The sequence below is a fragment of the Ailuropoda melanoleuca genome, chromosome 4, assembly GCF_002007445.2.
Source record: "Ailuropoda melanoleuca isolate Jingjing chromosome 4, ASM200744v2, whole genome shotgun sequence".
Classification (NCBI taxonomy): domain Eukaryota; kingdom Metazoa; phylum Chordata; class Mammalia; order Carnivora; family Ursidae; genus Ailuropoda; species Ailuropoda melanoleuca.
The window spans coordinates 4,578,610-4,600,538 of NC_048221.1; the positions used below are offsets into that span (position 1 = coordinate 4,578,610).

Below are 21,929 nucleotides of genomic sequence, written 5' to 3' on the forward strand. Positions count from 1 at the left end.
CTATTTTTTCTTATAATTCTTTTTCTTAAAAAAAAAAAAAAGGAAGGAAGGAAAGAAAAAACACAACACAAAGCTTGTAATTTCCAATCACCATTATCAGGCTTTAACAACATCTATAAAGAACAAACAAACATCTGCTTCAAAACTCTACAGGGGGCAGGGGAGAGAGGAGGGAGAGAGAGAGAGGGAAAGAGAGAGAGAGAAAGAGACACGGCACCCAGCAGACACGGGGAGGTTTTGTTATCATTTATTTGTGAAGTTAAAAACGAGCGATAAAAAGTAAAAACTGCCATACAATTTTTTTTTTCTCAATTTGTTTTCAGTTTCAATGTCCTCTTGAACAGTTGAAACCCAAGACCAGTCCCAGGAGTGGGGGGTGGGAGGGGCTGCAGGGGAGCCGAGCGAGCTGGGGAAGGAGGAGAGAGGAGGAGCAGAGGCCGAGGGGCTTGACTGAGGGGGAGGGGGGCCTGCAATAGCAACACCTGGTCCAAGGAATGTTCCAACTCTAACTAAAAAAAAAGAAATAGCAAGAGTGACTTTTTTTCCTTTTTAAAAGTTTATTTTAAAAACATGAAGAGGGCCAAGGGTGGTAGGAAGAAAATGAATTGCTTTCCCCTGAAAGAGGCAGTTTCAGGAAGGGATAAAGATTTATATATATATATATATAATTTTATAGGTTTTGTTTGCTTTTTGTGTTTTTTATATTTTAAATTTTTTTTTTTTGGCAGAGATTTAATTCTATCTTCTATGGCTGGCTCAACATGAAGGATCCCAATTTTGAAAGAAAAAAGCATGAGACACACAGAATGAGCGAGAGAGTGAGAGCCCAGCATCGCCCAGGCTGTGACCTCAAGCCACTCACAGCGAGGGCTTCCCCAGCAACCCCCCCCAAGGCAGCCATCGCTCTCTCGCCAAACAAACGAGGAAAAAAAAAAAAAGAACAACAACAAAAAAAGCCCCCAAACAGAACAAAATGGAAAAAAAATAAAAGATTTTCACAGATGAAGAAGTTCACATTCATTCGATTCATTGAGCCTGCGGAGAGGGAAGAGATAGGAATTGGTCACTACGGGGAGGGGAGGAAGGGGCGGGAGACTGGGGGGACGGTGGCAAGGAGGGGGCCAGGAAGCCCCTCTCCGGAGCCCGTGGCGAGCTCAGGCTGGAACGATGTGTTTGTAACTGTCTAGTCAAGTGCTCCGGGGAACTCGGCTGAAGTCAGACTGGCTCCTTGATGGAGGAGGAGGAGAAAGAGTGACATGAAGACCAGGAGAGAAGCGGGGGCCGCAGAGGCAGAGCAGGGAGAGAAGGAGAGAAGCGTGCTCAGGGTTCGGGAGGGAGGAGGGGTGCCCTCTGGCTTCAGGAAGGCAGGTGCTCCGGCGCATCACAACATGACAATCTCAGAGATCACGGTGTCCCCACAACACCCCTGTGAGGTAGGTTGGAAGGTGGCGGCGATCGTCATGCCCACTTCACAGACAAAACCGGGACACAGAGGCAGGCGCGAGAGCGGAGGAGGCGGGGCCCAGGTGGGGCGGGAGGGGCCCTGGGGCCGGTCCCCTTGGCAAGCTCCCCGAGTCCCACCAGAGCCAGGGCTGCCCCACGCTGGGGCCGCCTGCAACACACAGTCACTTGGACACGGGGAAAAGATCGTGGGGTTAAAAATAAAAGAATGCAAAGAACAAAACCCAAAAAAGTAATGCAGAGAAGGGAAAACACATCCGTTTTCTTCCCAAGTGGCCAGATTTTGAGTGAGCGAGTTAGCAGCCAGGATGGCGACCAACGTCTGTGCTGCTGGCCTGCCCCCCACCCCCAGGACTACCCACCAGTTCAACAGTTCCGCCTTGTATTTGTTTCGCGCTCTCCCCCAGCATCGCGACAGCGTGACACAGGAACAAGCGGGCCGGCGCAGAGAGGCCTCTTCGTTTAACCTCTGGACCCAGCGCACATTTCCCCAGCTCGTGGGGACTCCCGGAGACCTCTGGCCACACGGCCCCCGCTGCAGGCATCAAGGACACACCCCGCAGGGGAAGGGATTTCCGGCGCTACCCACTAAGGCAGGATGGACGGTGGCCGGGGGTTGGAAGGAAAAAGGAGGAGGAGGAGGGTGGCAATTCCCACTTGCCTGCTGCTGTCCCTGCTGTGTGGGTGGAGGCTGGGGGCCGCCAGGACCTGGAGTCTGTCCGTAGTAAGCGGCTTGCTGTCTGTAATATTCGGCCCAGGCGGCACTGTAGTCTGGCTGGGAGCCTGGGGGCGCTCCCGGACCCCCTCCGGTGGCCACTTGAGCTGCAGGGAAGCAGAGGGTGAGCGAGTGTTGCTGAGGGTTTGAGGGCTTGGCCCTGCCCCTGCCCCGCATCCCCAGCAGCTCACCCTGCTTCTTGTAGTACTCCTCCCAGGCCTTCGTGTAGTCCTGCTGCGGGGGTGCTCCGGGCTGCTGGGGCTGCTGGCCTGCAGGAGGAAGGCCTCGAGAGGTCAGAGGATGGCAGAGGGATACAGCTGCCTCTTACCAGCCTCGGGCTTACTTGAGCCCCTGCAGCGGTCCACACTCACCGATCTTTTTGTAATACTCTTCCCAGGCCTTAGTGTAGTCCGACTGGCCAGCGGGTGGGGGCTGAGGGGGCTCGCCCTGGGCAGGGGGGGCTGCAGGGGCCGGGGCAGGGCCGGGCACGGGGCCTGGGGGCTGCTGGTAGTAGTGTGAGTAGTAGGCGGCCCAGGCGGCGTTGGGGTCTGCGGCGGCTGCAGCTTTACCTGTAGGAGGGCAGCGTGCTGAAGGGCAGTACCGGAAGCCTGCCCCACCCTCCCCACCCGGGCACCCGAGCCCTGTCCTGGCCCTCTCCTGGGCGGCCTTACTTACTTGGGTCATGAGGAGCAGGTGGTTGCCACTGGGGGTAGGTATTGCCCCAGCCCTGGGGTGGGTACTGGTGAGGAGGGGGGCCCCCCGCACTGCAGGACGAGAAAGACAGGACAGGTGAGCTGGGGCCACTCCTCCACGGGGGCAGAGATGGCTGGGAGGAAGGGGGCCCAGGCGTAGCCCATTGCTTGTACTCAGTCACAGGCCGTTTGCCCAGGAAAAGATGAGATGAACAATGCCAAAGAACACAAACTCTGTTGGCTTCAGGATGTGCAAGTCCCCCAAATTCAACATTCGCAGGTTTGTCTATTAGATGTGAGACTAGGGTCAACGTCTGTGATAGCTGTTAAAAATGGCATCTAGAACACAGGAGGCTGGGCTGGATCATGTCTCAGACTGGTGCAATCAGCACTTAATCTTGGTGGTGAATGAAAATGGGGTCCGCTGCACTTCTTGCCAACACAGCAACCCCCTGTCCCAAATCCCAGGAAGCTGAGAGAAATACTCACTGTGGAGGAGCTCCAGGTGGCCCCTGATTGAAAGGCCCAGGGTTGAAGGGCCCCATTGGGCCTGCAGGGCCTGGTCCCCCTGGGCCTGGTCCAACTGGGCAGAGGGGACCCTGGAGAAAGGAGAAGCAAAGTCAGTTGGGGGGGAGGGGAGACAGGAGATGGATCCAGGCTCCAAGAACCCCTCCCTGAGCCCACCTCAATCTTTTCCTCAATGAGCTGCTTGGCGTGGTCAATCTGCTGGGGTGAGCCCCGGATGATGAACAACTTGAAGTTGGGGTCCCCATTGGGTGGCAGCTGCCGGGAGATCTCCACGAAGGCGCCTGTCTGTTGGTTTATGGCTTTCACGTTCTCACCACCTGTGGGGAACCACAGGCAGTGAAGGGAAGGCAGGAGAAGGGGGAGCTGAGGAACAGAATGCACGCAGGGCCTACTCACCTCGGCCGATGACCAGCCCACACTTGTGAGTGGGGATGGAGAAGGTCATCTCTCCTCCAGGGGGGCCCCAGTTGCCTTGGCCCCTTCCTCGTCCCCGCCCCCCTGGGGGCATGCCAGGACCCCCTGGTGGGCCCGGGGGACCACTCTGCAAGACAGGGAAGAGATAGAGAGTGAACGCAGAAAGCTAGCCTGTACCCTGGACCTCTCCGGTAGAGCTGGGCCAGTCCCCTCCACCCTCACCAGACGTTTGCAGCACACCCCAGGGCCCCTACCCTGAGGCTCTGGAGGAGATCGTTGATGATCCGCGCTGCATGCTCACACCGATCTGGGGGTCCCATTATGTGAGCTATCTTCTCAGGACCCGTCCCATCATCTGAAGCCAGCATCAGAGAACAGAGAGATGGATTTTAAAGAAAAGCACAACACCAAACCCCCTTAACACCGCCTCTGCGAGGCAGACACCGTGCCAAGCCAGGTGTCAGAAATATCTCAGGCTCAGAGTGCGGCTCATCACACACGTATTGAGGAGCAGGGGAAAAATGCGGGTGGGCCATGTTTCCAGAGAAGAAAACCAACTAGGGCAGAGTGGCAGCTGAGGCTTTTTCCTGCACGTGGCACCCCCAGAACTAACAGATGCATTTTATGAAACTAAGAACGACAATAAACCTCAGAAAAGCAACAGAGAGGTCCTTCGTCCCCATAGTCCTGCCACTTGGGAGACTCTCAGAGGCTTGGCATTAGCCCAGATTTGGGACAGAGTGTCTGATCCAGTCCAGGCTGCTCTGTCAGGATGGGCCATTTGGTGGGGGAGTGGGAAGGGATAGATTTGATGACAGGAAGACATTCCGTCTGGACTTAGAAGTCTGCCCCCGTGAACTCTCTCCTATGGCTCTCCCACAAAGGTGGGAGACCAGGCATGTTCTGCCGGTAGGAGTAACGAGGCACCGCGAAGAGGCTCAACGGGCTCCAGGGTGCCGGGCTATCTGCAGTGGAGCCTCAGGTGATCCTGAGGACAGAGCCGGTAGACACAGCCACCCCCCACCCAGCTCATCTTTTCGGCCAGGCCCCTGACCTTGCTTAAACTGTATCCGCACACCAGCATCGTTCTGGATCTTCTTGATCATTTCTCCGCTCCGGCCGATAACCACCCCGACCGAATGCCTGGGCACTGGCACCTGAGGAGAGAGGTATGCGGGAGGGTGAGCTGAGCCCCGTCCCCACAGCTCTGGTGCCCTCTGCCCACCAGAGCGTGAGTCACACCCAGCCCAGGGCCCTCCACTACTATGGGAGGCCTGCACTTACATCGATGCCCCCGCCAATCCGGGATCCATACTCGTTCCGGTCCCCAAAGCCACCCTGGTCACGCTCCCGGAGGATATCCATCACCATCTCGCAGGCTTGCTGCAAACACACAGGCCTGGTGTGCACAGGGCAAGCCCCCCAACACTGTTCCCCCAGCCTCCCACGGATCAAGGGCTCACAGACCTAAGCTGAGCCCACCGCAGAGCCCTGCTGAGCTCCTAACCTGTCATCCTGAGAGGGAGGGATGGCCAGCAACCCCCATTCTCCAAATAAAAAAATGAAAGATCAGAGTTCAGGCCTCTTGCTCACGTCCGGTGCTGGGAGGGAGAACTCAGTATGAAAAGTGAGAGTCCTGGGCTGACTTCAAGCAAACGCTCTTGAAAAATCTCCTTTCATTCACATCTCCAGCCCTATCTGTTGCTCACCTCTCCAGACGCCCCATCACCCCCAGGGTTCTCACCTGCACTTTGTAAGGATCCCCAATGATGCGGAGAGGCTTGTCCACGTTCGTGTTCTGGGAGCCATCTTGAATTAAAATCATCTTCACTCCAGCTCGCTCCTTTACAACCAATGTGGGACAGTCAGTGCTGGGCTTTCAAAGGGCTTCTGGGGCTAGTGCATGCGGGGAGCAGGTGTGATCACAAAGGGTAAGAGGCTCTGGCAAAGCAGTCGGTGGGGTGCACACACGCAGACGCGGGAAGGAGACTCCTGGGACAGGAGGAGCTTCTGTCCTCCATCCCACCCCTCACCTGCAGCTGCTTAATTGTCTCCCCGCCTTTGCCGATGACCAGGCCAGCCTTCCCTGCTGGGATCATGATCTCCTGCACAGTGCCGTTCTGGCCCCCATTGGCATTGTCGTGGAACTGTCCTGGGGGCCCCCCACGACCCCGAGAGACGATGTCATCCAGCATCATCTTTGCTTTCCTGGGAAGGGGAAGAGCAGGGTTCAGACACTTGAAAGAGTACTTGGTCTGACAGCCCCATCCAGCTCAAAGGAAAAGTGACTCCAACATGTGTGTCTGATAGATGACGAGGAAGAGGGTCCATCCCCGGGGCTGGGGCTACTCAGGTGGTTTTCTAAGTCAGGGCAATCAAAGCATCAGTACAGCCCCCTGGAGAGGGCAAGGGCTGAGGGACATGGCGGAGTTGCCCCTGACTTTCCAAAGGATGGACAGAGCTTCTGCTTGCTCCCCTCATCACAATGACAGGCCCCGCCAGGGACTTACTGGACAGATTCTGGGGCTCCTGTCAAGGACACGCTGCGCTCAGGTAGGCCGCCACTGTCTGCAGAGAAGAAAGAGGGTCAATGCCTCCCAGGTCCATGGACACCAGAGAAAGGCTTTCCACGGAGATGGGGAAACTTGCACAGCAAACAACGGCTACTTGTGTCACCAGGAGCAGCCTGAAAAACCGCTAGCTCACTGGACACCTGGGAGGCTGCACTGTGCAAGACCAAGGTTGGGAAGCCTCAAGTCCAGTCAAAGAGACAGAACATTTAGGAAAAAAAAAGTGAAAAGTGGCTAAACCTAGGCCACTCCTGCCACCACTGACGATCACACACGCCCTCTCCACATCTACAAATTCCACCGCGTTTGAGCCCATCCTCAGAAACCCCTGGCCAGCAGGTGCGTTCAGCTGAGCAGCCAGACTGGGACTCAAAGCCACTCCTTCAAACGCATCTCCCTGCCTCACACATTCCCACCAGTTTCCAGTTGGGTGTTTACGTCAGATGGTGACTTGACTAATAGTTTAGAGCAAGATCTAGAATGAAACTTCCTATATTCCATCTTTGATCGTCCACCTCGCCCCCCCCCCAACTGTAAAGCGGAAGAAATAAAGTTGCAGCCACACTGCAGGGCGCCATGCGGTGCTGCCTGCGGTCTTGCCCTGAGCCTGGCACACAGAAAGCACTCAGTAAACACCAACCCATCTCATTTCTGTCCAGTCAGGTGATTATTAAAAAAAAGTACAAGGAGCCCAGCCCAGCCCTGTGCCCATTCTGACACAAATCTGGCTCTCGTACCTGGAGAGATCTGGACTTTGCAGCCTGAATCCTGCTGAATTTTGTTAATCTGTTCACCTCCTCTGCCAATGACTAGGTGGAGAAAAAGGAAAAAAGCCGAGATTGATGAGGGTACCCCAGCACCGGAAAGACTGAGTGGCAGGTGTTCCTGGCCCTCCTGAAAGCTCCACCTGCCTCCCTACCCTGAGATGACAGGTGAGAGTAGACTACAGGACGCCTTCTCACACCAAAAGCTCCTGGGCAAGCAGGGGCTCCCAGGACACGGTCCCTGAGAGGCAGGGAAAATGGGCATCCCACAGTGACCCCCACTCACTTAGTCCCACCATGCCGTCTGGGACCCTGTACTCTTCTGTCATTGAAGTCCTGCAAAGAAAGACAATAAAAGTCAGTCTCCAGTGAGAAGGAGAGACAGAAGGTCTTCAGGAGAAAAGGCCCCTCAAAGCCACAGCCCCTAACCTGTGGGGCCCTTGGTGCTACTGACCTCTGCCAATGTTTCCCACCACATCTGGACCAAGGCCCACAGGCCTAAGCAGTCTACCAAGAGCACAGGGCTCCCCTTCCCCACAGTAAGCCACTCAACCTCTCAAAGCCTCAGTTTCCCCATTCAGGCCACAAGAGGCTTGGTCAGGGGTCACCATGGCCCCTGAACTAGTGCTGCCCCCACTGACTCAGGGCAAGAGCAAACACTTGGACACTTTTACAGAATTCTGGTAATCATTTCAGGTCTCTTGACTTTAAAAAAAAAAAAAAAGTTTATATCTTTTCTATGTCCTCTCCCTAACAAACCAATTTTATTGCATTTTATATAAGCAGAAAATAAAACTGAAGTGATCCTTCACAAAGAGTTCTACATCAGATCCACTGAAGCCATTTGTGGGGAGGGAGGGAGGGGGGCGGTGGCAAAAAGGTAGGAAAGAACCCCAGGCCCCACCAGTTCTTGGGGATCAAGCATTTGTGGAAGGCGGACGAGAAACCCACGGCCAGCCCCCAGGCCTTCTGGGAAGATGGCTGCTGTCTACTGCTGCGTGAGTGTCCCAGCACAGCGCAGGCAGCAACAGGCACAGAGATCGCCCCTCCCTGAGCCCTACACACAGGAGAGCAAGCGCAGGAGCAAAGACGGCTCCTCTGCTTCCTGGGCTTCTCTGGTTTAACAAGCAGCGGGGACAAAGTCTGAAACGGGGCAGCCCCCAGACACAGCTCTCCCCGAGGTTAGCAAGAAAGGCCAGAGACAGCTGACAGACAAGGAAACAAGTGTTCTCCAAATCACAACTTACCTGGGGGGAGGATGGATGGGTCCGAGTTGAGAACTGATGGCTGCAGAGAGAAAATTCAAAAGAAAGCTTGGCTTGGCTCCTTTTGGGACCCTGAATACTGCTGGCCCCCAGGTACTCCCGACTGCATGAAGAGTGGCCGGCGCTTATCACAGTACTTCTGAGCCTGCCTGAGCACTCGAGTGTGACAAACCCACCTCACATCGGCACACGCACTGACAGTCTCTGCCTCAATCTCTAGGGGGCTCTGGGATCCCTAAAGCTCACAGACCCCAGACAATAAGCACCTAGAACACCCATAAAGGACAGGTGCCATCTGCTTAGAGATTCTAGCTCCCAAATCCTAAAAACCTCTTAAGACCCTGAAGCTGCCCTCTGCCTGCATCATCCAATGGACTTACAGTCTCCCTGGGAAGCCAGTTTCTTGCTCTCCGGTTGGTCTGTGAAAGAGAGAGGATGTCAGATGCTGCACCCACCCACCCACAGCTGCCTCAAATCTGATGCTGGTGCCACACGGCCTGGCAAACAACCCCCCCTCCCCCACTCCCAATATCAGAGCCAAGGCAGGAAAGGAGCAGGGACCAATCCCGGAGAGGGGGGCAGACTTCCATCAGTCCCACCACCAGCATTTAAGAGTAAAAAAGTCCTTTGTAACAGGAACAACGATGGCGGCACTCGAGTCTGGGGTCAGGGAGGGCCCGGGTGAAAGTCCGGTTTTGGCTGATCCCCACATTGATCACTTTGGCTACTGTGGGTAGTGCTGCATGCCCTGGGGCCAGCCAAACTGCACTTATGGGGGCCCTGATGAAACTGTGAGCATTTCCCAAGCCTACCAGAAGGGGAGGAACAATCTTGAGAACTTACAACTTGGACCTAGTCAAATCAATCTGCTCCTCTCAGCCACCTGATACCCCAGGATGGCAGCCCAAACAAAAAGAATGAACAAAGCTGGATTACTGAGGTTTTTAAAAGACTAAATGGCAATGCGCTTCCCCGACTCGGAACCACGTTCAAACAAAGGCACCTCGCTCTACCCCCAGGCCTTCTTCCCAGCAGGTAGTTACCTCCATCTTCTAACTGCCTCTTTTGGCCCCCAAAACCAAAATCAGGAGTGTTGTTGTTCACTGTTGTAGCAGCATCGCCTCCAATTTTGGCTGCGATCTAGAAACAAAATTGTAAGCACAGAAGGTTACCACCTCAGCCAACCCTCCCTGGTGCTCACATGGAACTTCTCTGAACCTACCCAAGGGCCTCAGCATTCAAGAGTCATCCAGGAATTTCAAAACTCCCTTTCTAGATGGGATCTGCACCTAACGTTGTTTGCAACCGGACCACAATCCACACTGACCTGCTCTCAGGAGGGTACTCAGGTTGCCTCCATGAGGGAGGCAGAAAGTGTGACTGTAGCCCAGCTCTTCTGGGATGGTGAAGAGCACAACTTTCCTTTACCTCCCTCACCCTCAAAATCTTTGCGTTCATAAACATATTTTAGGGACGTTTTTGCTTAAAGGCATCTGAAATCTTCATTCCACCAAAACAAAAGACCCTTTTTGAGAACACAGGTTACATGTCAGACATGTGAGAAAACTTCAAATAACCTCAATTCCACAAATTTAAGACCAGACTCGTTTCTGGGATTATTACAAGTTTTCCAAAGACATACAAACAATGAGCTAAGGATCTATCTTTCCATCCCTCCCCATTTTTTCTTTTTTAACACTTTGAGCCAAAGCTCTTGGGATGAGGCTTTTCCCCACCCCAGCAAAGAGCATCAACCCGCCTAGTTAAACTGCTTCTCCATCAAGGCAGTTTGGTGGGCAACCGGATCAAGGGCACACTAGAACCCTATCCTGATCCATAGGTGAGAAAGCCACAGACCACACTGGGCGGGAATAGGGCGTTCACCTAACGGGACCTCCCACTCTGCCCTGGAGGCACTGGAACAACCCAGGGAAAGCACTCAATTGCGAATGTACTCAGTCGGCCCCCAGTCCGTCGGCTTCCTGACAGAGCGGCAAAGTTCTCCCATTCTACAGGCCTCCCTGCCCTCCAGGACGTGGGGAGGCCGCAAAGGAGCTGGGGAGGTCAGTCACACCGGCATGTGACACCTCCACGTTATCATCACGCCTCAAAACACAGTGGTGGGACCCTCCCCTCTTTCCCAAAGAGAGTCAGACCATGCTTTCAAGCCACCGGAAGCATCGAAAAGAGCCAGCCCCTGTGGCTACCCTCCCCATTTCGCCTAAGTGCTCTGCCACTCTGGTAGCAAGGGTCCCCCTTTGCAGGCTCAAGAGGAAGGGCTGTTTTCCTCCTAAAGTCCCTTCGTCCCGGGGAGCGGGCAAAAATGGGACCAGACTGAGGGCCAACAGAGCTCGCTGCCCTGATGAGGAGATGAAGGCAAAGCAAGACCCTCCCCCAGGGAAGGTGAACACTTTGCTTCCAAGAGAGGGAAGCACGCCCTCGGGTGTCCTAAGGGGGGGTTCCCCAAAGTGAGTCCCAGCCCTCCGGGGCCCCTGAACCTCCAGGGATCGCTCTTGGCGACCCCCCAGACATCCCTTTCCCTGGCAGGGGGTCACCCACTGGTGGCCCACTGGAGACACCCTGGGCGGCCTAGGCCCCCGCCTACCGCCCCACGTGACCCCGCGGCGGCCTCGCCCCCCCCCGCGACCCCCGCGCGCGCGCGNTCCCCCGGCTCCTCCGCCGCCGCCGGCGGGCGGCGGCGGCCCGGGCGGGGGTCCTCCTGTGCTGTAGTCCGACATGGCGCGGCGGGGCCGGGCCTGGCGCGGAGGCTGAAGCTGAGGAGGAGGCGGCGGCGGCGGCGGCTCAACGCGGGAACAAGGCCTCGCTCCACACGGCCGCGGAGCACTCTGGGAACCCAGCGGCTAGGAAGACGACGAGGGGGGAGAGGGACGCCCCCTCCCGCCGCCGGCGTGACGGACGGCGCAGCCAGGCCAATGGGAGGCGGCCGCCGCTCCTGGGGCACCAATCGCGGGCTCTGGAGGCGAGCGGCCAATCGGAGTGCCGCGAGAGGCAGTGGGCGGGAGGCGCCGCGTGACCGACAGCTCTCGGAGGCAGTGGGCTGCGGGCTGCAGGTGCTGGGCGGGCAAATCGAGGCGACCCGAGAGGGCAGGAGGCCCAATGAAACGGGAGTTCCAGAATTACGGGGCGACTTCAGAACCGGACTGACGACTCCGGAGAGTCAAATGGACAGGAAGGAGGCGCCTGGCGAAAGGCCCCTTTGAACAGGCTGGGCGGGCGCCGGGTGAGATAATCGTGTACGCAAGCCAATGAGTACACGCGGGAGGCCGTTCTTGTAAAGATTGGCAGTCAACTTAATCCAATCCGTGACGAATTCTGGGTGACGCGCTTAGGTTTGGACTGGATTGCTTTCCCTGTTAACCAGAATCCTTTTCTAGCCTTGATTTCTAAGCCAATGGCTGGGTGGTGGGGGCGGGTGCAAGGTGACGGACACCGTTCTGGACAAATGGCAAGGAAGGAAGTAAAGGTGCCCAGTTTTTGTGGGAGCCAGTGGAAGCGTAGCTGCATTGGGGCGGAGCCGGCCACCAGAAGACGAGACTGGATTAGCCATAGCGAGAGTGAATGGCAGTCGACGTGGGCCGTGCCGATCGGCTGCGGGGAATTCAGGCCTGACGTCTGGGTTAGCGCCCCAGGAGCCTGGCTGGGTAGGCCGAACACATGGCCTGCTCGAGGCCTTGGAGATCGGATGCTTCCGGGGATGGGGTGGCCCACGAGCAGGAGGGAACCTAGGGATCTCCTGTACCCCCTCTCATCTCCACCCAGCATTCTAGAGCCCCCACTTCGCTTCCAGGACTCACGGAACCAGTTCTCCGTCAGAATTCAAGGGTCTAGGGCCATTGGTTTTCTCCTAGGACCCTAATTCCACACCCCACACCCTCTTCACATAAGATCTGGGGATCTGAGTTCCAGGCTTCCATCCTAGGCCCTCAATTTCTCTCCTGAACCCAGGCGTTATGCAGGTTTACAATTCCTACTCAGGTCCAAGGGTCCCGAATATCCAGGCCTCTTTCAGGGACCCAAGGATCCCAGGTACCCAGCTTCCACTCTTGGGAGCCAGATATCTGAAGCGCTCAGCTCCCTCTTAAATCCAGCGTGTTCCAGGTCCCCAGGTCCTCCTGAAACCAAGGATTCCTAGTCTAGACCCAGAGATTCCAGATACCCAGCTCCCCTTCTGGACGCAGGTATCCCAGACACATCCAGCAGAAACTGTCTCTTTATTTCAGGTTGTCTCCACATCCACCATTCCACCCTGAAGCCAGGACAAGCTACAACGAGCCAAACTGGAGTCCAAACTAGTCCCTGGCTGCACCCTTGGGAAGGATCCCCAGGGATCTTCTGACCCAGGCTCCCAGACTGCTTCTCCTGACAAAAACTGCCCCCTGAGCCTGAGCCTGCAGGGCCCTTTGGGCCAGGGGACCCTGAATCCTCCTATTTCTGCCCAGAGTGTGTCGATTAGCCACTACCTATACACCCAGGGTTTTCTTCATGGCTTCATACACCACGTAGCTGATGCCACCTGCTGGCAACACCTTCAGTAAGGTGGGAGTCATGCCTCGGTACAGCCCCGGCCAACTCTGCTGGGCCAGGATCTGCCGGAAGACTCCGCACATGGTGGGGTTCGAGCCTTCCACAGTGTCTGTGGGAACAGGGACAAGCTCAGGGCTTCTGCCAGAAATGATCGGGCCACCTTGGGGGGCTGGAATGGTGGGGGTTGGGTGAAGCCAGGGGCCGTGGTCTGGGGGGCAGTTGGGCAGGAGTTTGGAAGACTTTTAGAGGAAATTGGTCAGTTTGGGGAGAGGGGTGAAGCCAGGGGCCGTGGTCTGGGGGGCAGTTGGGCAGGAGTTTGGAAGACTTAGAGGAAATTGGTCAGTTTGGGGAGAGGGAGATCAACTCAAGCAGGAGTTTTCAGTATTTGTTTTTGGGAACATCTTAGAAAATGTTCATGCTTATTTGGGAGGGAACTTCTAAGATCTGCTAGAGATTTGGGGAGTGTGCTAAGGAATGGTTTGGGGAAATTTTCAAGATTAGTGTAGTGGACCAAGGACTGACTTGGATGTTTGTGGATTGGTTTAGGGGCTGAGAGTCCATTTGGGGAGTACCCAGGGTAGTGGGGGAAGTGATTATGACATTGGGATGTCTAAGGTTCGGGTTTAGTGAATTTAGGAATTTTGACTTTTGGAGCCAAATACAGGCTGGGTCTAATTTGGAGAAGTTGGGAGAGCATTTGGGAACCTATGTCTTGAGGTCGGTGTGGGGGCTTGAGTCCCATTGTGGGGGGGGGGACTGCTTGTGGGAGTCAGCTGGGAGATGTCCATTTCAGAGGTTTGTAGCGTTAATCTGAGGGTGAGTCTTGGTGGGTGTAGAGGTTAGCAAAGGTGGCCAGGATCAGATGTGGAGAGTTTGGGAGTCAGTTTTGGGGGATGAGAAAGTTCAGAGTCAAGGCCGAGGGGACGGGCATGCACGGTGGCCACGGGGGGCTAGTCTGACCTTGGGCCTGCATCCTGGTGCGCACCAACGTCAGCGGGTAACTGGCCATCTGGCCACAGGTCGTGGAGAGTGTCACAGATGACAAACTGACCAGGCCACTGGGATCCTCCATGTCCCTGCCTGACTTCAACCAGAAACACCTGAGCATCTGCAAGAGAAGGGAGTCAGGAGGAAGTTCACTATGGGCCTGTGCTCACACCCCTCGTGGCACCCCTCTGTGGGACCCACACCTCATAGACAGCCAGGTCAGTGCAGGCGTAGGGGATGATGCCAAGCATGTTGGGCAGGTAGCCACGGTATAGGGCACGGGTGCCCTCCCGCTTCAGGATCTGCCTTGCACAGTCCAGCAGCCCCTTGTACTGGCCCGTCCGGCGCAGGGTCAGCCTCGTCTTCAGTACCTGGGAGGGTGAGGAGGGAGGTGGCGCATCTGATCAAATGCTCGTATCGATCCTCAGTGCCACCAGCATTTCCATCCTACAGCTGAGGAAATGGAAGCTTAGGAGTGCAGAGAGCTCAGTTTCAAACCTAGAGCCATGCAGTCCCTTGGCCTGTGTGAGCTCTCAACCCAGGGTTCAGAAGCCCAAGTGCTGACAGAGGCCAAGAGGATAAGGGGAGTGGCATGGACTGAACGGAGTCACAGCTTACACCTTGCGGCAGCCAGACATGCTGCCGCGGGGGTGCGGACCCCAGGTGGCCACATTTGCCAGTTTTTGAACGAAGCCAGACAGCGTAATTTGTACGAAATGCCCCAACATCAAAATATTGGCAACTCTACAATTACCCAAAAGACCAAACACCAAGTGCGGTAGGCAGAATTCTAAGGTGGTCCCCAAGATTTCCGCCCCTGATATGCATCTCCATATAATGCCCCCCTGACCGTGAGAGTGTGCAAGGCCTGTGAATGTGATTGGGTGACATGACGAAGGTGAAGGGATTTTGCAGATGTATCGGAGGTCCTTAAGCAGTTGATTTTAAGTGAAACAAGACCAATTGTCCTGGGTGGGCCTGACCAAATCAGGTGAGCCCTTTAAAAGAGTCTGTTGCCAAAGACAGAAGAAATCCAGGGGACTGGGAGCATCCAGGACACTCTTCAGTTGGTCTTAAACAAGCAGAATGTTGTGGAGAGATCCATGTGGCAGGGACAGTGGGTGGGCCTCGAGGTATTGAGGACCTCAGTCCTACAACCTTAAGAAACTGAATCCTGGGGCGCCTGGGTGGCACAGCGGTTAAGCGTCTGCCTTCGGCTCAGGGCGTGATCCCAGCGTTGTGGGATCGAGCCCCACATCAGGCTCCTCCGCTATGAGCCTGCTTCTTCCTCTCCCACTCCCCCTGCTTGTGTTCCCTCTCTCGCTGGCTGTCTCTATCTCTGTCAAATAAATAAATAAAATCTTTTAAAAAAAAAAAGAAACTGAATCCTGCCAACAACCAAGGAACTTGGCAGAGGACCCAGGCCTCAAGTGGGTTCACTGTAGCCCAGCCAACACCTTGATTTTGGCCTGTTGAAACCCTGAGCAGAGGACCTGACTAGCCAGTGCCCAGGCGTGACCCACAGACAAATAAGAGATAATAAACCTGTATCATTTTAAGCTACCAAGTCTGGCAATATGTTATGCAGCAATAGAACACGAATACACTGAAGAGAAAATTTAGTCAAGGGTAAGAATTATATGAGGAAAACTTTAAAAGACCATTAAAGTACATAAAAGGAGACTTGAACAAATGGAAATGATCTTGGATACCAGACCCAGGCTCATATAGATGGCAGAAATCTCTAAGCTTATTTATAAATTGAATACCATCCCAGTAAAAAATACCAATAGGTGACTTTGTTTTCTGAACTAGACAAGTTACTTCTAAAGTTTATATGGTAAACCACGGGGGGCGGAACCTGGAAAACCGATAGAGAAGAGCAAGGATGGGGGATGAGGAAGCGTCAGATCAAGCCCCCAAAATTAAAGACAGAAGGTAAAACTGTAGGGGCGCCCAACTGGCTTAGTCGGAAGAGCATGTGACTCTTGATCTCAGGGTCGTGAGTTCTCGCCTCACGTTGGGTGTAGAGATCACTTAAATTAATAAAATTAAATAAAAAAAGGTAAAATAATATAGGCAATGAAACGATCAGGGATTCAGGGGAGAAGCAAGAAGAGGTGAGTAGGTGGAGCACAAGGCTTTTTAGGACCGTGAAACCACTCTGTATGACACCCTAAGGGTGGGTGTGTGTCCCCATATACATCTGTACAAACCGAGGAATGTACACCACCAAGAGTGAACCTAATGGCAACTATGGTCTTTAATAATAATGTATTGATATCGGCTCATCAGTTGCAACAAACGTCCCCCCCACGAAGGATGTTAATAACAGAAACTGTATATTTGGTGTATGGGTGTATGGGAACTCTGTACTTCCTGCTCACTTTTTTCTGTAAATCTAAATCTCCTGTACAAAATAAAATCTCATTGTTACCCCTCCCCCCCAAAAAAGACTTTGGTGCATGGACAGACACAGCAGCGTAAGAAGAGAAAGGCCAAAAACACACTCAAATATACACAGGAATTTAGTGAATTACACAGGTGGCATCTTGGATCATTGAGGGGCTAAAGGATAGGACCCATCCAGTAAGTAGTTGTTGAGATGACTGGGGAGCCATTTGGAATAGAAGTTGGACACACACCTCACATGAAGGAGAAACAAGGGGGAGGAGGGAAGGGGAAAGCGAGGAGGAGGAAGTGGAGCAGCTGGTAGCTAATTTTCACCTTGCTTCATCTTCCAGGGGCCAGATGTTCTCTTACCTCCATGGGGTTGATGAGCGTCTGGGAGGTGGCCACAGCTAGGGAGCCAGCAAGGAGACGTTCCTGAAAGGGTGGGGACCCATGCACTCCGCAGAAGTAATTCTTACACTGGGGCAGGAGAGAGGAGCAGGAGAGAACTGCTAACCTTCTTCCTAGCTGAAACCCACCCTGGGTCTGGGGCCAGAGGGTGAAAGTGTGTCTTTGGTAAGGATCTGGGCTTGCCGGGGGACGTAGGAGAGGTTGGGTTGAAGGGTGGGTCTGGCAAAGCGTCCCCCTCCCTCCACCCACCTGTTCAAAGACGGAGAACTTGATGGCATACTCTGGGGCAATCTTGAGGACGTTGATGCCATTGCCTCGCCACAGGGAGTGGAAGCCCCCCTCCTGGACCATGCTCCGGAGCCCCCCCAGCAGGTTCATGAAGTTAGTCTTGGAGGAGTACACCTGGGGATAGGGAGGCCACTGGCCCTGTGAAGAACCTCCGACCCAATCACCTCCGTCCCAGCCTGAATCTCAACCCCATCCCATCCCCGGCCACCCAACCGCATTCCTCCTCCTGCTCCATCCCCAGCTGATCTCACGGTGCTGTACCGCAATGCAGACCCATGTGCCCATCTCCTTCCTCATCTTCCTCTCCTTACCTGTTCTAGTTTGCCTTCAAAGCCATCCAAAGACCCCATCCTCAATTCCAGTATCCCCAACCCAGCCCTGTCCCTGGTACCGGTCTCTCGGCTCCTCCTACTCAAGTCCCTGCTCCGTCCCCATTGGCGCCAACACCATCCCCAACTTCAACCCCCCACCCTTATTGCCATTCAGCCTCCTCCTGACTCCAACCCCCATCCCAACCCCACCCTCACACCTGTTTCCAACTGCACCCTCACCCCCATCCTGAACCCTATCAGCTCCGCCTCCATCCAGCCCCACCCCAAAGGCTCCAGCGCCGTGCTCCCCGCGCACCTGCATATACACCTTGGCTCGGTCCAGAGGGGCCGTGCCAGTGCGGGACACCGCCCCAGCCATGGCTCCCGAGAGCAGAAACTTCCACAGGGCCCCCTCGTTATCCACTTCTAGGACATCCACGGGGACCATCAGCTGCTCTCCTGTGTCCAGCACCTGCAGGGCAGACCCAGCTCCCACCCATACTCAGCTAGGCTGGAGCTCCTTCCCTGTGTCTCCAGAAGCCCCTCTAGGTGAAAGGCCCACCCTGGTCCCCGCTGCTCCAAGGCGGAAATCCAGATCTGCTTGGAGGGGACTGGGTCATGCAAAGGGGGCAGGCAGCATGGCCTTCTACCCCAGGCTTCAGGCTGGAGGTGCTGGCAGACCTGCAGTTCTCAAACTCACCTGCTGTGATGGGAGATGCCCCAGGTCATTTTCATGCACGTGCCCAAACACATACCCATATACATGTGTACAGCCCAAGTTCCGGGAGGGGGGTGGGGTCAGGGTCGGAGGTGGGGCTTTGGTGGGTAAGGCCTTGACCCTCTTAAACAGGGTCTGGACGCTCGAGCAAGGCTTCTGAGCTTCCTCAGGCTGGGTTCCCATGGCAGCTGGAGGGTTAGGACACCTAGATTCAAATCTCTGGTGACAGGTTTGCCCATCCAGCAACCACGTGGGAGGGCCAGCTTGTAAATTTGGGGCACTAGGGCATGATGAGGTCACAGAGCCCCTTGTGACCTCACTGGATGTGGTGGGCAGAGTGAGGGTGTCCCCCACAAGATGTCCATATCCAAATCCCTCTAAACCCGTGAGCTTGCCCTGTTACGTGGCAAAGGGGAAAGTAAATTTGCCGAAGGATTTAAGGTCGCTAGCCAGCTGATGGGGAGATGGAGAGATTATTCTGGACTAATTGCATGGGTCTAATGTCCTGAGTCCTTAAACAGTGAAGAGGGAAACAGAACAGTCTGTGTTGAAAGGGTTCAAGGTGAGACAGATCCGTCTGACCGTTGCTGGCTTTGCAGATGGAGGAGGGAACCAGGAGCCGTGGACTGCAGGCACACCCTCGAAGCTGGGAAAGGCCAGGAGGCACATGCTCCCGGAGCCTCCAGAGGAGCTTGACTTTAGCCCAGTGAGATCCGTATCAGACTTCTGACCTCTAGAATAACGCGTTTGTGTCGTTTGAAGCCACCACGTTTGTGATGGTTTGTTCCAGCAGCGATAGGAAACCAATGCTCGGTGCGTCGTTGTCATGGGAATGGGAGATAACAGCGAGGGAGAATGGGAAGGTTTAGATCTCTGGGAGGGAGAGACACGGTTGGTCTCCAAGGTGAGACATGCATAGGTTTGGAGGCAGCCTGGGTTTGAATCCCATCTAGGACAACTCTTGCTGTGTGACCTTGGGGTATTCGCTTTACCTCTCTGAGGTTCAATTTCCCCATGTGTAAATTGGAAGTAATGATAAACTCTACCACATTTTGTCAAGGGGATGCAATGGGTCTTCATGGAGAGCACGTCCATCCTCCACGTGGTTTGGTTCCAAAATCTTGATGTCACCCATGATTCTTCTCTTTCTTCCCTGCCCACACTCTGTCTTCAAATCTTGGCTTAACCTTTCACATATATCCAAAATCTGGCTGCTACTTACCATGTCCGTGGCCTCCACCCTGCTCCAGCCCCATGATGGATTACTGTGACCAGTGCGGTCGCCTCCACTCTGGGCCCGCACTCTTGCCCCGGGTCTGTGCTCCCCATACAACCACCACAGGGAGTAGCTCCTCTGTCAGGTCCTGCCCTCCTCTACCCACAGCCCTCCAGGGCTCCCAGCTCCCTGAGGTGGAAGCCCGAGTCCTCTCTCTGGCCCACAAGGCCCTGCATGACCTGCCCGGTCCCCTCCCTCCCCTCCCCTCCTCCCTCTCTCCCCCGTGTCCACTCTGCTCCAGCCCCACGGGCCCCCTCCCTGTTCCTCCAACACGCCAGGCACGGTGCTGCCCCAGGACCTTTGCATTGGCTGCTCCCTCTGCCTAGAATGCTGTTTTCCTGGACATCACCAGGGCTCCCTCTCTCACTGTCTTTAAATCTTCATGCACATATCACCCTCTCCCTGATGCTTCCTCTGACCGCTCTATTTAAGATGTACACTCTGCTTCCCCACTTTATTTTTATCCGTAGCGCCTTTGCTTTCTACCCGGCTACACATTCACTCACGTGTGTTATTTATTGTTTGTCCCTCCCCACTGGAATGTGGGGTCTGTGAGAGCAATGATTGTTGTGCATTGCACAAAACCGGGTCTGGCACAAAGTAGGTGTCCGGTAAATAGATGATGAGTAAAAGGGCTGAGCGCAGAGCCAGCGTGTGGAGTACATGGTCAATAAATGTAAGTTCTTTTCCCTTTAAAGAGGTCAATGATAACATCCCGTATTTTGTGGCTGGGGAGACTCAGAAAAAGAAAAGCAGTCTGTGTGATATCACACCACATGTCAGTTCCTAAGACCCAAACGGTGTAATGGGATGTAAGAAGGTGGACAAGAAAATACTTGTTGACTGGCCTGATTAAATCAAATCAAAGTGGTAACGCTCCATGCTGGTATGACTGAAGTAAAAATAGGAATGCTAATTCCTTGTTGGTAGCCATGTGTGTTGATTTCTCTGGTGGCATGACCCTGAAATCGTCCTATCCTTTGGCCCAGCAATCCTGCTTCTGGGAATTGATCCTCAGGACATAATTTAAAGGAAGTAAAAATGCAAAACAGTTAGCAAGGCTTAAGTCCATCTCTGAGTGTATGAAAAATCCTAGCTATGTATGTGTATGTGTATCGGTCAGCTACTGCTGCATAAAAAATTACCCCAAGTGTAGCAGCTTAAGGCACAAACAAGATGGTAAAAGGAAAAAGTCTGGTCAATTGAAGACAGGCAGGAATTGGACTGATTGGGTTTACAAGCCAAGGGATGCTGAGTACTGGCTACTGCCAAAAGCTGGAAGAGGCAGGAAGGATCCCCCCTAGAGTTTTCAGAGGGACTGCAGCCCTGCTGACAACTTTGAATTCAGACTTCTAGCCTTTGAAACTGGCAGACAATAAGTTCCTGTTGTTTTTGATCCACCGTAGCCAAAGGCAGAAGCAAGCCAAATGTCCATTGAAGGATGAATGAATAAACAAAATGTGGTCCATCCACACACTGGAATATTATTCAGCCTCAAAAAGGAAGGAATCCTGACACCTGCCACGACATGGAGGGACCCTGAGGACACTATGCTTGGTGAGAGCAGCCAGACCCCGAAGGACCCCCCTCCCAGGAGGTTCCCAGAGGAGTCCTGTCCACACAGACAGAGAGGAGCTGGTGGGAGCCAGGGCTGGGGCAGGGGGTGGGGAGTCTGTGCTTCATGGGGACAGAGTCTCCAGGTGGGGAGACGGAAAGTTCTGGAGACGGAGGGTGGGGGTGGCTGCACGACAGTGTGAGTGTGCTTAACTGAGCTATGCACTTAAAAATGGTTAAGATGGTGAATTTTACGGGGCACCTGGGTGGCACAGCGGTTAAGCGTCTGCCTTCGGCTCAGGGCGTGATCCTGGCGTTATGGGATCGAGCCCCACATCAGGCTCCTCGGCTATGAGCCTGCTTCTTCCTCTCCCACTCCCCCTGCTTGTGTTCCCTCTCTCGCTGCCTATCTCTATCTCTGTCGAATAAATAAATAAAATCTTTAAAAAAAAAAGATGGTGAATTTTACGTGATGTCTAGTTTACCACAATAAAAAAATATATCTATCTAAAAACCGTGTCATTTTAAGCCCCCAATTTGTAGTAATTTGTTACAGCAGCCCTGGGAAACAAATACCCTTACGTAATTAGATACGGGCGGGGGGGGGGGAATAAAAAGGGCCCATGAATGTGGGCTTTTCCCTGCCCCTGCTTCAAGCTGTGGAAACTGAAGAAGTCACTTCCTGGTCTCCTGGAAATGTGTGCGACAGAGGATGGCCCATGTCCCTTCCCTGTGGGTAGTTTGAGGTGGACCCACATCAACCCACCCCCTTTCAGTAAAAACCACAATGAAAGAGCTTAGAAAGTGTATTCCTTTTGTTCTTTTCCTTTGAAATAACACACGCAGGCAGGGAGGTGGGACACGGTGTAGGTGGGGGAAGGGGGAAGCCATGGGGGGGTCCTCCAGCCCCCCAAACAACCTAGTTGCTCTTTTGTAGTCCTTTCATGGGGTTCCCCAAGGACTTGGGAGGGACGGGAGGGGTCCCCCAACTATGCTAAGCTCAGAACCCAACTGTAAAGTGCAGAATGTACAGGGTCGT

The 21,929-nt window shown here is 54.3% G+C and overlaps 2 protein-coding genes across 2 annotated transcripts; both read right to left on the reverse strand.

Annotated features, from left to right (window-relative positions):
- Positions 1–230: 230 nt before the first annotated feature.
- KHSRP (KH-type splicing regulatory protein) lies at positions 231–11,561 on the reverse strand. Its single transcript, XM_034660021.1, has 19 exons — positions 11,028–11,561; positions 9,453–9,549; positions 8,790–8,828; positions 8,392–8,431; positions 7,431–7,480; positions 7,118–7,189; positions 6,321–6,378; positions 5,844–6,018; positions 5,555–5,653; positions 5,095–5,193; positions 4,865–4,967; positions 4,065–4,165; positions 3,793–3,937; positions 3,553–3,713; positions 3,358–3,467; positions 2,852–2,940; positions 2,548–2,745; positions 2,368–2,445; positions 231–2,283 (listed from the first exon to the last, which is right to left on the reverse strand). The coding sequence occupies exons 1-19, from the start codon at positions 11,145–11,147 to the stop codon at positions 2,006–2,008; spliced, it is 2,112 nt and encodes a 703-aa protein (XP_034515912.1). The 5' UTR covers positions 11,148–11,561; the 3' UTR covers positions 231–2,005.
- A 1,329-nt stretch (positions 11,562–12,890) lies between these two features.
- SLC25A41 (solute carrier family 25 member 41) lies at positions 12,891–19,510 on the reverse strand. Its single transcript, XM_002927763.4, has 7 exons — positions 18,043–19,510; positions 17,659–17,814; positions 16,993–17,145; positions 16,705–16,812; positions 14,145–14,312; positions 13,915–14,062; positions 12,891–13,063 (listed from the first exon to the last, which is right to left on the reverse strand). The coding sequence occupies exons 1-7, from the start codon at positions 18,241–18,243 to the stop codon at positions 12,891–12,893; spliced, it is 1,107 nt and encodes a 368-aa protein (XP_002927809.2). The 5' UTR covers positions 18,244–19,510.
- Between the last annotated feature and the right edge of the window lie 2,419 nt (positions 19,511–21,929).